Genomic DNA, 17818 nt, shown 5'->3' on the forward strand with positions numbered 1-17818 from the left:
AAGCAGAAGGAGCAACCTAGATAAGCAGAAATAGAGAGACCACAGCTGATAGACTGGAGAGTGGAGCAGGAGCAGGGATTTTTTCTTCCAACACAGTACTTCAGCTCCTCACCTGGACAATACGGGCTCTCAATACAACGTAAGAGGGAAGGCGAGTCAGAGAGTCAAGGGCAGGGAGTGGAAGAACAGAAAAAAACCTCCTGAGGAAGGAGAGATAGTCATCAATAGAGAGAGAGAGGAGGGGAAGTTCCCCCTCTCTCGACCCAACTCGTTGTCAGGCTGGCTGACACAGCCATGGCTTTCACCTTCGCGGCCTTCTGCTACATGCTCACCTTAGTGCTGTGTGCCGCACTCATCTTCTTCGTCATCTGGCAGGTGAGTTGAGCTCACACACACACTCACTCACTCACCTTAACCATGTTTATAAACTCTGGGTGATGGCGGTTAAACCATGTTTCAGCAATATTCTCTTGTTTGCTTTGTGACTCATACCTGAAATAAAGAATTGGTTGGTCTGAGAAATACCTATAATTCTGGGAGAAGACTACTTAACGTAATAGTAGTATGAGACAATGCAATAACTGTAGTCTAGCCATTGGTTGGTGTGAATGTGTGCCCACGTGCCCATCTGTGACTCACTATTTATTTTACTAATATCAGTACTGTAAGTCTCTCTCTCTCTCTCTCTGTTGTTATAATAAGCACATGTACAGTGCCTTCGGAAAGTATTCAGACCCCTTGACCATTTCCACATTTTGTTAGGTTACAGCCTTATTCTAAAATTGATTAAATCGTTCTTTCCCCTCATCAATCTACACACAATACCCAATAATGACAAAGCAAAAACAAACCCTTTACTCAGTACTTTGTTGAAGCACCTTTGGCAGTGATTACAACCTTGAGTCTTCTTGGGATGACACTACAAGCTTGGCACACCTGTATTTGGGGAGTTGCTCCCATTCTTCTCTGCAGATCCTCTCAAGCTCTGTCAGGTTGGATGGGGATCATTGCTGCACAGCAATTTTCAGGTCTCTCCAAAGATGTTCAATCGGGTTCAAGTTCAGACACCTGTCCTGATGCCACTCCTGTGTTGTCTTGTCTGTGTGCTTAGGGTCGTTGTCATGTTGGAGGAAGGTGAACCTTTGCCCCAGTCTGAGGTCCTGAGCACTCTGGAGCAGGTTTTCATCAAGGATCTCTCTGTATTTTGCTCCGTTCATCTTTGCCTTGATCCTGACTAGTTAGGTTTCCTCCAGACATGTGCCAGGTTTCCTCCAGATGTGACACTTGGTATTCAGGCCAAATAAGTTCAATCTTGGTTTCATCAGACCAGAGAATCTTGTTTTTCATGATCTTAGAGTCTTTAGGTGCCTTTTGGCAAATTCCAAGCGGGCTGTCATGTGCCTTTTCCTGAGGAGTGGAGTGCTGCAGAGATGGTTGTCCTTATGGAAGGTTCTCCTATCTCCACAGAGGAACTCTAGAGCTCTGTCAGAGTGACCACCAGGTTCTTGGCCCTTCTCCCCCGATTGCTCAGTTTGGCCGGGCGGCCAGCTCCAGGAAAAGTCTTGGTGGTTCCAAACTTCTTCCATTTAAGAATGAGGGAGGCCACTGTGTTCTTGGGGACCTTCCTGTCTCAGAGCTCTACGGACAATTTCTTCAACCTCATGGCTTGGTTTTTGCTCTGACAACTGTGGGACCTTACATAGACAAGTGTGTGTCTTTCCAAATCATGTCCAATCAATTGAATTTACCACATGTGGACTCCAATCAAGTTGTAGAAACATCTCAAAGATGATCAATGGAAACAGGCTGCACCTGAACTCAATTTCGAGTCTCATAGCAAAGGTCCTGAATACTTATGTAAATAATGTATTTCTTTTTTAGTTTTTTATAAATTAGCAAAAACATTAAAAAAATCGTTTTTCGCTTTGTTATTATGGGGTATTGTGTGTAGATTGCTGAGGATTATTATTTTTTAAATCCATTTTAAAATAAGTCTGTAACGTATTTAACTAGGCAAGTCAGTTAAGAAAAAAATCTTATTTATAATGACTGCCTACTACGGCCAAACCCGGACAACGCTCCTTTCTAGGGAGTTTTTCCTAGTCACCGTGTTTCTACATCTGCATTGCTTGCTGTTTGGGGTTTTAGGCTGGGTGTCTGTACAGCACTTCGAGATATTAGCTGATGTACGAAGGGCTATATAAAATAAAATTGATTGATTGATTGATTGTGCACCGCCCTATGGGACTCCCAATCACGGCCGGATGTGATACAGCCTGGATTCAAACCAGAGACTGTAGTGACGCCTCTTGCACTGAGATGCAGTGCCTTAGACCGCTGCGCCACTCGGGAGCCCAAAGTTTAGGGGTCTGAGTACTTTCCGATGGCACTGTATGGCACCACAAACAGGAAGTTTATTAATATGAGCTAGTGAAAAGGAATTTAAATTTGAGTAGGAATGGGGAGACAATTAGATGGAGGGCGAGAGAGATATATGTGCATTACTGCAACCCTCATCATAAGGACCAGCCTACTGACTGCAGAATTATGGTAGGAATTTGTACAGGCGTCACTGGAGACTTCTTTACAATCAGTATTCTACATGTCTAAAGCCTCAGACACAGACTGCACAAAGGCCAGAGCTCATCTCTCTCAGCTATAGCCTTCTGTCGAGGGAGACATTGTTCATTTGAAATTCAACACAGCATTATCAGATCATTACAAAAGACTGGTTTGAAATTACTATAAGTATTGACTACTAAATTGACTAGTGGGTGAGACTGTACTGCATGTGAGTCAGTCAATGTGTGTGTTTGTGTCTGTGTTTGTGGGAGAGATGCGTGTGTATGTGCCTGTGTGAGAGAAGGGGAAGGTAAAAGGTGGGATAGAGTGTGTGTATGCGTCAGCAACGAACCATGTTATTGAGAATGCTTATCAAACTCTCATTTTGTTCCACCCCTTACCCCCATCTGCCTCCATCCATGGTTTGCGCGGGCTGTCATCTCTGTGTGTCTTTCAACCAATGAGACGGCTTGTTCACTTCTATAGTAACCATGGTGCCCGCTAAGGGGCTCATCAGATCACTATGGAAACTGTATCTGTTTACTATGAAGAGGAGCGTGAAACAGAGAATAGGGGGTTGTGCTATCCGGGATCCTTGGGACATCCCCACCCTAAACCTTAACCCTAACCTTAACCCCTACCCTAACCATAACCCTTGCCTAACCCTAACCCTAACGCTTACCTTAACCATTTTACATTTCAACTTCAAAGGGGTAGGGACGTTCCAAGGATCCCCGATAGCACGGGCCGAGAAGAGGGAGTGGTTTAGATCTATAAGGGGGAAAGGTGTTGTTGAAAGTAAAATATAGATGTGGAGAGTTACATTGGTCTCTGAAAGGGAAAGATGGATGTGACAGGGAGAGAGTAATGTTGAGAGGCAGAAAGGGATGCTTAGATGGAGATCTAAGAAACAGAGAAAAACAGAGAGTCTAAGGATTTGAAAGATATAAAAGGATGAATGGAGGTATGGGAATTGCAAACTTAATGCGGCAATCAGCAGTTGAAAAAATAGCAAAAGAACTCCCCGCTCCTCGTTTGGTAAAAAGCTGTTAGGTGAGAATTATCGGTTAGTTGAATGATTAAAATATTCCGCCCTGAAACATATAATTGTATGGAAGTGATTAGAATGTATAACATCATAATCAATAAATGTGTAGTCTAGTCAGAATTAGGGTAAAGACAATATATCTTTACGGTATTATAAACACAGACTGTCTGAGCTTGGTGCCGACCTGATTAGAGATTTGGGAGAAGAACAGGGAGTATGTCTCAAGGACAAGGTCACTAATCTCTGGCGGCTGGGTAGCAGGACATGTGTGTGCATCTGTTTGTATGTGTGTGTGGTGTGTGTTGTGTGTGTGTGTGTGGTGTGTGTGTGTGTGTGTGGTGTGTGTGTGTGTGTGTGTGTGTGTGTGTGTGTGTTTGTGTGTGTGTGTGTGTGTGTGTGTGTGTGTGTTTGATTGATTGTTATTATCATTGGGATTGGAAATTCTCTTATCAATTGGTCCTTCGAGCCGGATTTCAATACCTTTTTCTGTCGTCCCATGGGAGTGCCGAAAACCGCGCACTTACGGATCAGAGATCCGTAAGTTAAAGACCTGACCTCTGGAAATTGAGGTTCCATTTCAGGCCGGTGGCAAACTGGTACCGACAAGAAAACGGTGACGAAATCCAACCAACATTGAATTCTCAGCTGCAAGATAAGGTGGGATGGAGCTGGAAAAATGTAGCTATGGATGCAAGGACTGACAAAATTATAGCTTTAACCATGTTGTGAGGCTATATAGTGTTTGATTACATTGACTTTGTTTAAAAACATTGGAGTCAAACAAGCTATATTTTGAGTTCTGATGGGGTAAGACAGTTGAGCTAAGCTCATGAGGCATTATAAATTATGTTCTTCAAGAATCAATGGGTAATATCATTAATTTACAGTCCAAAAATGGTTGTAGCAACTGCAGATTACCCCTTTAAGATAATAAGAAATCTTGTGAAAGAGGCAAAGGGATATGATTGGAATTTAACGAGAATAACACATTGTGAATGTGAAAGAAAACACCATCCATTTACGTTCAATATTAATTTATCTTTATCCAATGCAAATGACAGAAAATGTTAACCATATACACTGTACATGTGTTTTTAGATTATTGCGTTTGACGAGCTGTGCACAGACTTCAGAACCAATCGATCAGAGCAACCCACCAGAGCGGTAAGGTCCCCTGCTTTATGAAAGGGAGTGGAGTTCTGTGAAGTGTGACGCCAGTTCTATGAGCCCATCTACAGTCACAGCTGTGAAGAGTAGAGCACTATAGAACAGACAGACAGACAGACAGACAGACAGACAGACAGACAGACAGACAGACAGACAGACAGACAGACAGACAGACAGACAGACAGACAGACAGACACATAGACCATGGCTACTTATTCAAATAGAAAAACCTTTGTCTTATTTTGAATGGTTTATTTATCATGTTTGATCTATTTATTTATCATGTGTGAAGCATTTACTCAATGTAATGTTGCTTCTATTTTGCCAGTGATATTTTTGCTGAGGGTTCCTTCATCTCATATAGCTACACAATAATGTTCTGTATCTGACTCTCCATATCTGACTCCCCATATTTGACTCTCCTTTCTCTCTGTTCACTTTTCAGAGGGAAAGAATTCTGAATATTGAAAGAATATGCAACTTGCTGCGGAAGGTCAGTAAGTGGCTCCAAGGCACGCACACACACACACACGCACGCACGCACGCACACACACACACACACACACACACACACACACACACATTATAATTACCTGGCTTTCTATACTGCCACCACTCCCTAATTTTCTCTGTCAGTGTTAATGGACAAGCTGTAGCGTCGATGAAGGGAGATTGAAGGAGGGAACACCTGGAGGCCAGCAGGCTTTTATGAAAATCATAACTGATCCCTGCCACTCTCATTCCATATGAAAATCATAACTGATCCCTGCCACTCTCATTCCATATGAAAATCATAACTGATTCCTTTTCAAAGCATTTTGTGTTTCTGATAACGACATTTGCATTTGTGTGGTGTGCACCTTATTTGTATGTTTTATTTCTAGCTGGTGGTGCCAGAGTACTCCATCCATGGGCTGTTCTGCCTGATGTTCATGTGTGCTGGGGAGTGGGTCACCCTGGGCCTAAACATCCCCCTGCTCTTCTACCATCTCTGGAGGTACACACACGACACAAGACGACACAACACAGCATGGCACGACACAACACGACACGAACAACACGACACGAACAACACAACAATACACGACAAGACGCAACAAGACATGACACAAGACACAACAGGACACGACACAACATGACACAACACAAACAAGACACAACACAAACAACATGACATGACACAACACAAACAACACTAACAACACAACACGAACGACACAACACAACATGACACAACACGACACGAACAACACGACACAACACAACACGAACAACACAACACAACACGAAGGACACAACACAACATGAACAACACGACACAACATGACACAACACAACACAAATGACACAACATGACACAACCAACTCCCACCACTCTCTCAAACAGGATGCTTTTTAGTTGTTTCTGTTGTAAGAATGCTCTCTCTCGCTCGTCAGGTTTTTCCATCGGCCGGCAGATGGGTCAGAGGTAATGTATGACCCTGTCAGTGTGATGAATGCAGACATCCTGAACTACTGTCAGAAGGAGTCCTGGTGTAAGCTGGGCTTCTACCTGCTCTCCTTCTTCTACTACCTGTACAGGTGAGGTCATATTACAGGTGAGGTCATATTAATCAAGCTATTTATCATCAGTCCAGCCAAGTTCATTGGTGAATGGGGATCTGTATGAATGGGAGCCTCCTCTTCTTACTGCACAATAACTGCTGTCACTCAGACCTAAAAAAAAGAGTGACAGGGGACATGATGTTATTGCTTGGCAACATCACATTCCTTCTAACATTGCTGTCCTTCTTTCCTATTTCCTGCCTCTCTCTGTCCTTGGCAGTATGGTCTATGCCTTGGTGAGTTTCTAAACACAGAATAGAAGACAAAGCGACAAAGAGGAGATTGAAAGACAGTAAAAGAGAAAGAGCATGCAAGACTAAGACTGGGTGATGTCACTCACCCTTCTTTCTCACCACCCATTACTCCATCACAGACCCTGTTTTGCTCTCCTCAAATCTTTGGATGGAGGGACAAACATCGGAGGACATCGTGAGGAAATTAGGCAAAGTAAAGAGACTTTTTTTAGGCTGCTCAGACACTGCCGAGACATAGAAGAGGAGGCGCAGACAGAGAGGAGGAATGAAATAATGAAGAGAAAGAGAGAACACATCTTAGCCTGTGTACGGGGATGCCTTGATCTGACCACATCACGTCTTAAGGGCTGCGGGTCTGCTATTCTTAGTGATACTGTCACTCAACTGTGAATTTATAACGTTTGTGTTGCCTAAGTCCTAGCGTAGATGTTGCGGATTCATACGTCAATATCCTTCCATTCCAATAAACCTCACCATTTTAGAAAATAAACATGTATTTAGTTATTCTACTAATTTGGTTATTATTAATTATTTCAATAATTCAGTACTTGTGGTAAATCATATTCCGAGGATATGAATAGTTAGTTGTTTAAGCAAATAAATACACAGTTCAATGCTACTATTTTGATCCAGAGTGATAGTAATTGTGTTATTCACAAATATCTAATATACGTAATTTATGAAGTCAACAACACAAACACACAATATGAACTGAACATATGAACACAACATGAACCAATGGAGCAAGCCAAGTGGAGAAATAACAAGCTTTAACACTGTTTTGATTATGATGCAATGGCCATAAGCTTCTGCGAAGGATCGCGGACACCCTGGAGCAATGTTTGAGTCTAGGTCCATCCCAATCAAGACACTATCTCCCAGCCCCCGTTCCTGCCCAGGGCAAACAGGAGGATTTCATTCCAACAGAAAATTATTCAGGATTGAAGGAGATGTTTTAGCTCTGACCGAGTTGGTACTTGGGTGTTTAAGTATTCTGTGTTTGTCTGTTCTGTTCTAGGCAGCAAGGGATGATTTCACCTGGACTTTCCATGCTCTGTGCTCAGTGATTCTAGATTCTAGAAATCTCATTCAAGAAAAGCAATAGCTAGGAGTGATTACTGTACATGGGATAATTTTTCCTCTGTGGACTAATACTGTGTGACACAAATAACTGATGAGGCTGCTGAAGATGCTGATGTTGATAGGGTTCCAATGATGACTGTGTCAAGCGCATAAACGCATCTCACATAGAACATTATGGTGGGACTTACTGTTCTCACTCATAGGTGTCACAGTGAATGTTGTCAGACACTTTAGTCTTCGGTTCATTTCAAAGCCGTGACTTAGCTGGTGCTGTCCTCATCGTCATGAATCCATAGCGCTATGTGTAGATAATTGATAATGATCGGACTGTGTGATGTTAAAATCATTAGAAAAATGGGTAATACTGGAACTTGAAAAATACATGTAAAACTGAGTGATTATTTATTATAAGCTGACCATAATTGTAGTAATGAATTGTTTACAACAGTTGTGATCAGTTGGTATCTGAACACAAACAGAGCCCTGCATTATAATGGAGCCACTCACATTTTAGTAATGTGTCAATATTGTTCAGCTAGGTTTCTTGTGCCAAGACACATACGGTATGTTGATCCTGACAGTTCCCTCTAAAAAAGGACAACAACTCCTCAACCCCTGCCAACAATGTGAGTCAATCACAGACAATTGCTAAAGCACAAAATGGCGGGTCACAGAGGAGGGGAAATATAGCTAGGCTGACCATCAATGACTGTCATAATGCAGTTCATCAGAATGAATGAATGAATATATATTTAAGAATAACTATTTGTAACTGTCTTCTATACATCTCTCATCACTGTATTCTATATTTGTTGGTGCGGTAGTTTGTATTCATTAGAATACAATATGATATACAGGTCACAAACAGCAATTCACATATTATAATAAAATAGCAATGTGTTCAAATATTATGTGGTACAACTACTGTGTTTTCTCTTGTCTAAATCTATATTTTCTTGAACATATCATTCAAAAGCCTATTTTGTTAAGAATTGGATTCATTGGTCCACTTGTAGTGCACTGGGTGTTCATAGTTAAAAATGCAAATCAAAGAAATTCAATGCATGATTGGGAGGTGACGGATCTGTCTCAATAGTTGTAAGTAACAGGTGATCAAAAGAACATTGGAAGATCGAAAAGAAGACGTAATCTGAAGGCCATACTTTGTTATGTCTCTATCCCAAGATATTCTGTTTGCTATGGACTCGAGGGAACCTGGAATAGTACAATAAACAGGAGCTCAGGATTGTACATCTACAAGAGAGCAAGTATGATGGAGGAAGTGAGTGTGTTAATTATGGGGGTTGGAGGGGAGAGTGGGTGAGGGAGAGTTGGAGAGGTAGAGACAGGCAACCGGACATAGACTGCATCTCATTATACGGTGTCACCATGGCAACATAATTGTGTTAGATTCCTATTGACTCACCCTGTCTCTGCCTCACTCTCTTGCTCTCACTCAAAACTCAGAATCAAATCCAAAATAGGCTTTACATGCATGGCAGCACTGAAGTATAGGTAGATGCATGATACATCAAATACATTGTTATCACTTATCTTATTCAACTCAAATGCACAGCAAACCATCTCTCTACATTACTCACATACACCCACAAAAACACACACGCACGCACGCACGCACACACACACACACAAAGACAAACACACATTCAAACACACACACCCACAAACACACATACGCACAGACACACACACACACACACACACACGTCATATTATATACACACCACACGTTTATGTAAGCATGCACATAAATGCCCTCTCTCCTTCCCCTCTCTCAGAGACTTGACAGTCCATACCATATATTTCATATTTCATTCATTCTAGCCCCCCCCCCGTAATAATCATTTTCTCAACTCCGTCCCTGCACTCTCTCCCTCCTCTCTGCCTCCAGAGAGTAGTTGCCATGGAAACTGGTTACAATTGATAAGTTTGAAACATAAAGTACGCACTTGGCATATGCACACACACCAAAAAACAAAAAAAAAACCCAATCACAGAAAACACTCTCTTTCTTTCTCTTTCTTTCTTTCTCTCCACAGCACACAAAACACTCTTTCTCTCTCTCTCACACACACACACAACACACACACACACACAACAACACACACACACACACACACACACAACGACACACACACACACATGAAAATACACTAGGAATTGTCTACATGGTGCATATACTCCACTCCCCACCTTATAAAGTGTAAGCAAAGCAAGACATCAGGCAATATTATGACTCAGACATTGTGTGTCCTCACAAACAGGGAATAGTAAAAGTAATTGGTGGTATGTCATGCCCATTGATGTATAGTTGGTAAAATGGCTGATTAACACTTTGCTAAATGATTGGGTTTCTTGAAGTGAACCTATCACCTATATTTGGAATTAATTCCACAGGAATAGTCAGAGAGAAGCGGGGAGGCAAAATTGGGGGGAGTTATGAATTATACATTAGAGAAGACTTCTGATAGTTACACCTGGCCAGAAATAAGAAAAGACTTTAACTGGAAGGGAAGGAGAGATGGGGAAGTGGATAGAGAAAAGGGTGACAAATTACTGGGGGTTAGAAAAGACAGGGCTCTGTGGAGATATCTGGGTGAGAGAGACATGGGAGTCTGGATGGGGTTATTACACAACTGGGCATGGACTGGTAAGACAAATGAGGGCATTAAATACTGTCCATTTGGGCTGTGTCAGTTGAGGATCTGTCATGATGCGACAGCCTAGTTTAAATATGCAGGTTACATGTAATCTATGAGCAAAGCATGTCAGAGATGAATGAACTAAACTGGTTGATACCAGACTCAGTAAACTGAAGATGTACTGTATGTGTGTCATGTACTATGTTCCCAGTGAGTCAATATGTCTGGAGACAAGCATGGTTCCCTGAATAAGAAACGCAGCCTATGCATAACATCTGCATATCATCACTTTTTTTGGCAGCAGTAAATGCTATACTAACTCACAAATAGATTTCCCCAATCTGCAGCCAAATCTGCAACATGCAACTGAAGAAGCAAGACTTCTTCACTGGGGCTTGTTTTCTACTAAATCTCTCAGTAAAAGGCACATGCTCACTAATATGCCAAGAGAGGTACGTTAACAGATACTGTATTCCCTCCCACCTTATCTCTCTCTAACATACACACACACACACACACACACACACACACACACACACACACACACACACACACACACACACACACACACACACACACACACATACACACACACACCACTGCTTCCCATTTGTACCCAAAAATGCACACTGAAGAGAGCCCAGATCCATCAATGAACATGTTGTATGTGTCTCAGATTATAGCAAACATACAGTAGTTGAAAACAACAATAGGCATGTCCTCTCTCTCAGTCTCATCTGTTTGATGCTGTGTCATGCTGTGAAATATAACACTGGAACAGCAGGGGAATGGGGCTACGTGTTGGTGTGAAGAATGCTACCAATTCTGTTTCTGAGCTATGCACAAACACACAAGCATTAATATTCAAGAATACTAGAATACTCTCAGACAAAAATGTACTCGGACAAACAGAGTGGGACAGGATTTAAACCACAATCAGACAAAGAATGTACACATGGATGTTGACTCTTGTGCACATAGCACCTTCGGGAAACACGGTGTCATGGCAACGGGAACGGGCATCTGCAAGCGTTACTGTTGCAATCAGAGAGGAAAGGAATGGAAGATCAGATGGGGTAGGTGTGGGGTGGGATGGAGGGTGGGATGGGGTAGGGGTGTGGGGGTGGGGGTGAGGCAGAGGATGGAATGGGGTAGGGGCGTGGGGGGGGGGTGGAGGATGGGATGGGGTGGGGGTGTGGGGGATGGAGGATGGAATTGGGTATGGAGGATGGGATGGGTAGAGGGTGGGATGGTGTAGGGGTGTGCGGGATGAGGATGGGATGAGGTAGGTGGCGTGTGAGGTGTAGGATGGGATGAGGTAGTTGTGGGGGTGGGCATGGACAGGATTGGGATGAGTGCCACGGTGATGTTAATGGGGGTGAGGTGGAGGATGGGGGTGGGGGTTGGAATGAGGATGGGTGGGGTGGTGTGGGGTGGGAGGAGGAGGTTGGGGATGGAGATGGTGGGTGGGGTAGGGTGGGGTATGGGATTAGGATGGGATGGGGCGGTAGGTGGGGGGTGGATAAAAGTGTCATTATTGACTCAGCTATCAAGGAAGAAGGGAGGGAGGGAAAAAGAGTGAGGGGAAAATGTAATGTGCTGTTATGTATTTTGTGCAAAATGTTACACATAATTCTAAAGGGTCAGAGTGTTACAGTACGCCTAGGGCTAAGAGATATTTTGGAAAAGAAAGACAAAGTACAAAGTACTGAGTCTAAAAACTGCGAGGAAAAAAATACTTGTCTTAGAAAGCAATAAAGCACACTGCCTCACTTACAGCAACATGTATTTCTAATAATATTTTAAAAAGCAGATTGGTAAGACATTAGTTATCTTATATTGTTAAATTGTGTATAAAATGGTATATACATGTTATTATCAGTGATGGACCTTTAAACAGTACAAAAAAATGTCACGGGGATCTCTAGTTTTGAAAATGATAATTGCTCACAATGTCACCAACTCTTGAAGAGTTAGGAGTACATTTTAGCGCATAATATCACAGCAGAACTGCGAGTTCTATTATGTATTTTTAGCAAGTTACATTAGCTGGCACTGAACCTTAACAATGCTTTCTCCTTCCACCCTACCTGACACTGATGAATGCATATTATCAGCACTTATCAGCACTCAATACACCCCCACACACTATGACTCACGCATACACACACACACACACACCACACACCACACACCACACACCACACACCACACACCACACACACACACACACACACACACACACACACACACACACACACACACACACTTTCTGCCAATGTGCACACGGCGGCACAGGTGATTTTCTGAAGGGAAAGTGTACCGAACAGTACTGTATTTGACAAAAAAAAGACGCTACTTGACTGACACCTGGTGGTTTTGAGTGGAAATTGCACAATTAAGCTTATCGTCAGTGGTCCCTACGCATTAAACAAATTGTGTTAATAATGCACCGTCTTACATTTACATTAGAATATTGGTTAACACAAACAGGAATATGGTCCACTTCTTGAATTAAAAAAGAAAAACGTGGTTTGACATGACATCACATAACTCATCTAAAAAAGGTTTTATAAAGAAGGGTAGGCTATCCCATAATGCACTGCAAATGCCTGTCAGCGGACATTGAGCACCTCTTAATGAACTTACTAGCTAACAGTCAAAACAAAAATAGAACAGTGTATAGCTAATTAAGAACATACTCTCAATACGTCTTCGAAGGAGGATACAAACAAGCCTAACATAATGAGTGGTCTACGCACTGTCCTGGTCTCTACTGGGTTTGTCGGTGTGGTAGGCATTGGATATGGAATGTGGTCAGTGATTACACCAGGAGAGGAAAGGAAGAGGGAAATGCTCAAGGTAGGCCGCTAACAATGCACTTGACTTGCACAGCACTGACTTTTTAAACCGAGCAAAGGACTGCTTGTCCTTTGTTAGTCAGATGTGTATGATTTGTGCATAAAATTTTGTTTTTGTATGTGGTAAATGGCTTGCCAGTAGTTTCACCTATCAGACATAGATAGGTACATGACGCGGTTCTCTCTTTGCGCACTTGTCCGGGAGAAGGTTATCCTAGTGGTGGTGCTAATTGCTTAATTCAGTGGTTCCCAAACTGGGGGGTGCGAGGGGTCCGTGTAAGAATGCAGAAGGTGCAATTTCGAAATTGGGAAGTGCATCAACAGTTTTCCTCTTATGTCAGTCATTGCAGACCTTGGAGAGTTATTTTTAACTTGTCAGAAATGTCCAGATCAACTACCCCATGTCAGCGTTTTTTTTGCTGGTTTTTTAAGCCCATTGATTTTGTTGTAATGTTTGAGTCACTCGGATATCACAAGAACACACAAGACATGGAAAATGTGTATAATTTCAGGAAATAAGCTTTAAACTTGCAAAATGACGGAAGAGGGGCCTGAGTGAAAAGTTTGGGAACCACTCAGTTAATTGACGAGCCATAGAATGGCATAGTCTGTCACTAACACTCACCAGAGACAGAAGAGAAAGTGCTGATAGAAATTTGTCATGTGGATTGGAACATGGAATCATGTCCATCCTATATATTTAATTTCTATCTGCAACCATCTGCAATTGCCTTCCACTGAAAAAGGCCGCCTGATGGTTTCCTGGTCTGATTTATACCATCTGAGGCATGATGTGATACGTAAATAATTTAGTCAACTGATCAAATGGCGAAAGGAATAAGAACCAGCAGAGCAGACGATCTCAACATTATACCCAGCTTTGTTTTGGTGTCAGCTTCTGTTGCATTATCTGTATGCAGTATCAGCTTTACATTCACCTCGGCTATGAAAAGCCAACTGACATTTACTCCTGAGGTGCTGACCTGTTGCACCCTCGACAACCACTGTGATTATTGTTATTTTACCCTGCTGGTCATCTATGAACATTTGAACATCTTGGCCATGTTCTGTTAATCTCCACCCGGCACAGCCAGAAGAGGACTGGCCACCCCTCATAGCCTGGTTCCTCTCTAGGTTTCTTCCTAGGTTCTGGCCTTTCTAGGGAGTTTTTCCTAGCCATCGTGCTTCTACACCTCCATTGCTTGCTGTTTGGGGTTTTAGGCTGGGTTTCTGTACAGCACTTTGAGATATCAGCTGATGTAAGAAGGGCTTTATAAATACATTTGATTTGACCTGCTCTTTTTCCAATCTGACCATCAGAATCTACCCGAAGCTAACCCACTGAGAATGGAGGAGACAAGGAAGAGGAATGCCCTCATGATGCAGGTGCTGAAAGAAGCTGCAGAGACTGATGACAACATTGCGAGAGGATTGGGCCCTATGAGATCCCAGAAATAGTCATGCTCACATGCTGGTCATGTTCTCCTGCTCAGACGTCACATGCATCATCCAATGGTTGTGTGCCACGTCATCGACTGTGCCGTTGGGCACCAGATTGCTATAACATGGTTAGCTGATACGTTAAATAAAACTATCCAGATCTGACATGCGACGTCTGAGCAGGGGAACATGACCATTGTCTTCACATTGATCTGAAAGTCAAGGGGAAGAGACCATACAATTACAGATGACACACCAGTAGACTTGAGCTTCACCACTTCCTCTTAAGAGACAAGATTATATTGGCTAAGTGTTTGCATTTATGTTGAGTATGAATGAGTTTAAGGGGCGTAAAGTACTTTGTTTCACTGAATGAGAAAGTGCTGAAAATAAGAGGCAATGGTTCCCAAACTTCACGACTTGAAAACATGCTCTGTTACATTGAAACAAAGCATGTTTATTACAATAATAGTGTTGTATATAATTCATTAACCATTTTTGCTAGCTGAAAGTGCTTGTGATGGTCACGACAATGTATGGCTAATAAAATGTAAACAATCCTGCCTAGTTTTTTATATTGAATATGTTCTGTTATTACGTTTTGTAAGATCAAATCGATTTCATGGATAGAGTAACGTTTTTAAATGATGTAGTTTATATGATCATGAATATAATTCTGTTGTCACTTGTCAGCGGACCACTGTTGGGGACCCTTCTACCGGTTGCACTCATTTCCGGTTTAAGGAAATTACGTTATTTTCAACTGATGTCGAAGGTTGCGGTCAGATTCATGCACAACACATGCAGTCGTAATCGTCATACCTCAGTGGTCGTAACTGGGATCGGGATTACATTTTTAACTGATGTACGTTTTAATAATAAGCGATTGTAGTGATTTGTCAAATTAGCTGCTTGGTAGTTATCATCACATCAAGCCAAGCACAGCTAACGAGCTAGTTAGCATAAATCCATAGATTTTTTTTGACAATGTCAACACCAGAGCCATTGCCCGTACCACGGGGCTCAGTATCACCGGCAGCGGGTCAAATGTTTGGGAGCTGCTGGAGTTGTCGGATTCTTTCAGGTGGAGGTCTGCTGTTAGGAGCTGGATATGTCTTCCTAGCCGCCCGAAAAGTAATGCGCCAAGGTGGGACAACCTCTATGGGAACTGTCGCACAAGTCGCGTTTGCAGCAAGTGAGTATTGCGATTTATTGGCAGCATGTCTAAATGTACAGTGGCAAGAAAAAGTATGTGAACCCTTTGGAAATACCCAGATTTCTGCATAAATTTGTCATAAAATATAATCTTATCACCTAGGTCACAACTATAGACAGTCTGCTTAAACTAACACACAAACAATGATACGTTTGCATGTCTTTTTGGAACACACTGTGTAAACATTCACAGTGCAGGGTGGGAAAAGTATGTTAAGCCTTGGATTTAATAACTGTTTGACCCTCCTTCGGCAGCAATAACCTCAACCAAACGTTTTCTGTAGTTGTGGATCAGACCTAGACAACAGTCAGGAGGAATTTTGGACCATTCCTCTTAACAAAACTGTTTCAGTTCAGCAATATTCTTTGGATGTCTGGTGTGAACTGCTAACTTGAGGTCATGCCACAACATCTCAAATCAGGTTGAGGTCAGGACTCTAACTGGGCCACTCCAGAAAGTGTATTTTCTCCCATTGAAGCCATTCTGTTCTTGATTTACTTCTGCTTTGGGTCGTTGAGCTTCAATTGGTGGAAAGATAGCCTAACATTATCCTGCAAAATGTCTTGATAAACTTGAATTCATTTTTCCGTCAACAATAGCAAACTGTCCAGGCCGAGGCAGCAAAGCAGCCCCAAACCATGATGCTCCCGCCAACATACTTTACAGTTGGGATGAGGTTTTGATGTTGGTGTGCTGTGCCTTTTTTTCTCCACACATAGTGTTGTGTGTTTCTTCCAAACAACTCAACTGTAGTTTCATCTGTCCACAGAATATTTTGCCAGTAGCGCTGTGGAACACCCAGGGGCACGTTTGCAAACTTCAGACATGCAGCAATGTGTTTTTTTTTAGACAGCAGTGGCTTCTTCCTTGGTGTACTCCCATGAACACCATTCTTGTTTAGTGTTTTACATATCGTAAACTCGTCAGAGATGTAAGCATGTTCCAGAGATTTCTGTAAGTCTTTAGCTGACACTCTAGGATTCTTCTTAACCTCATTGAGGATTCTGCGCTGTGCTCTTGCCAGTCATCTTTGCAGGACGGCCACTCCTAGGGAGAGTAGCAACAGTGCTGAACTTTCTCCATTTATAGCCAACTTGTAAGTCGCTCTGGATAAGAGCGTCTGCTAAATGACTTAAATGTAAATGTATAGACAATTTGTCTTACCGTGGACTGATGAACATCAAGGCTTTTAGAGATACTTTTGTAACCCTTTCCAGCTGTATGCAAGTCAACAATTCTTGATCTATTTTGTTCGAGGCATGGCTCATATTAGGCAATGCTTCTTGTGAATAGCAATCTCAAATTTTGTGAGTTTTTTAGAGCAAGGCAGCTCTAACCAACATCTCCAATCTCATCTCATTGATTAGACTCCAGGTTAGCAGACTCCTGACTCCAATTAGCTTTTGGAAAAGTCATTAGCCTAGGGGTTCACATACGTTTTCCAACATACACTGAATGTTTAAATTGTGTATTCAATATAGACAAGAAAAATACAATAATTTTAATGTTATTAGTTTAAGCACACAGTCTATTGTTGTGACTTAGATGAAGATCAGATCAAATTTGATGACCAATTTATGCAGAAATCCAGGTATTTCCAAAGGGTTCCCATACTTTTTCTTGCCACTATCTCCTGCATTGTAGTAGCAGCAGCAATTTATCCAACATTACTAAGAAGGTGAAAGCAAAGGCAAGAGCTATGATGAGTTGACGCTATTCAAAGTATTCTAGCAGGGCCTCTGCAGTGCAGTCAACTCAATATTTCTGTTTCAGGTTTGGCTGCTTGGGGAGTCGTGGTCATCGCTGACCCTGTGGGGAAATCACACAGGAAGGCGTGAAGATGCTCTGACAGATGGAATTATTTGAAGCTGCTGAAGTATATGCCATATCCAAGATCACTTTGGCAGATAGTGATCTTG

General features: G+C 42.2%; 2 protein-coding genes across 2 annotated transcripts; both read left to right on the forward strand.

Moving 5' to 3' along the window:
* The first annotated feature begins 19 nt into the window (after nt 1–19).
* LOC111964191 (protein cornichon homolog 2-like) lies at nt 20–6939 on the forward strand. The gene is made up of 6 exons (XM_023987970.2): nt 20–375; nt 4709–4774; nt 5223–5270; nt 5662–5774; nt 6215–6358; nt 6603–6939. The coding sequence occupies exons 1-6, from the start codon at nt 295–297 to the stop codon at nt 6628–6630; spliced, it is 480 nt and encodes a 159-aa protein (XP_023843738.1). The 5' UTR covers nt 20–294; the 3' UTR covers nt 6631–6939.
* Nucleotides 6940–13030: 6091 nt separating this feature from the next.
* Nucleotides 13031–15243, forward strand: uqcc3 (ubiquinol-cytochrome c reductase complex assembly factor 3). Its single transcript, XM_023987184.2, has 2 exons — nt 13031–13244; nt 14564–15243. The coding sequence occupies exons 1-2, from the start codon at nt 13128–13130 to the stop codon at nt 14699–14701; spliced, it is 255 nt and encodes an 84-aa protein (XP_023842952.1). The 5' UTR covers nt 13031–13127; the 3' UTR covers nt 14702–15243.
* The last annotated feature ends 2575 nt before the right edge of the window (nt 15244–17818 follow it).

Source organism: Salvelinus sp. IW2-2015, linkage group LG5 (assembly GCF_002910315.2).
Source record: "Salvelinus sp. IW2-2015 linkage group LG5, ASM291031v2, whole genome shotgun sequence".
Taxonomy (NCBI): domain Eukaryota; kingdom Metazoa; phylum Chordata; class Actinopteri; order Salmoniformes; family Salmonidae; genus Salvelinus; species Salvelinus sp. IW2-2015.

What these genes read in the sequence shown, in the direction of transcription:
- LOC111964191 (XM_023987970.2), top strand. Translation starts at nt 295, where the DNA reads ATGGCTTTCACCTTCGCGGCCTTCTGCTACATGCTCACCTTAGTGCTG. An exon ending in CAGAGCAACCCACCAGAGCG is followed by an intron (nt 4,775 to 5,222) that starts GTAAGGTCCCCT and finishes TTCACTTTTCAG; the next exon opens with AGGGAAAGAATTCTGAATAT. An exon ending in TTCTTCTACTACCTGTACAG is followed by an intron (nt 6,359 to 6,602) that starts GTGAGGTCATAT and finishes TGTCCTTGGCAG; the next exon opens with TATGGTCTATGCCTTGGTGA.
- uqcc3 (XM_023987184.2), top strand. Translation starts at nt 13,128, where the DNA reads ATGAGTGGTCTACGCACTGTCCTGGTCTCTACTGGGTTTGTCGGTGTG. An exon ending in GGAAGAGGGAAATGCTCAAG is followed by an intron (nt 13,245 to 14,563) that starts GTAGGCCGCTAA and finishes TCTGACCATCAG; the next exon opens with AATCTACCCGAAGCTAACCC.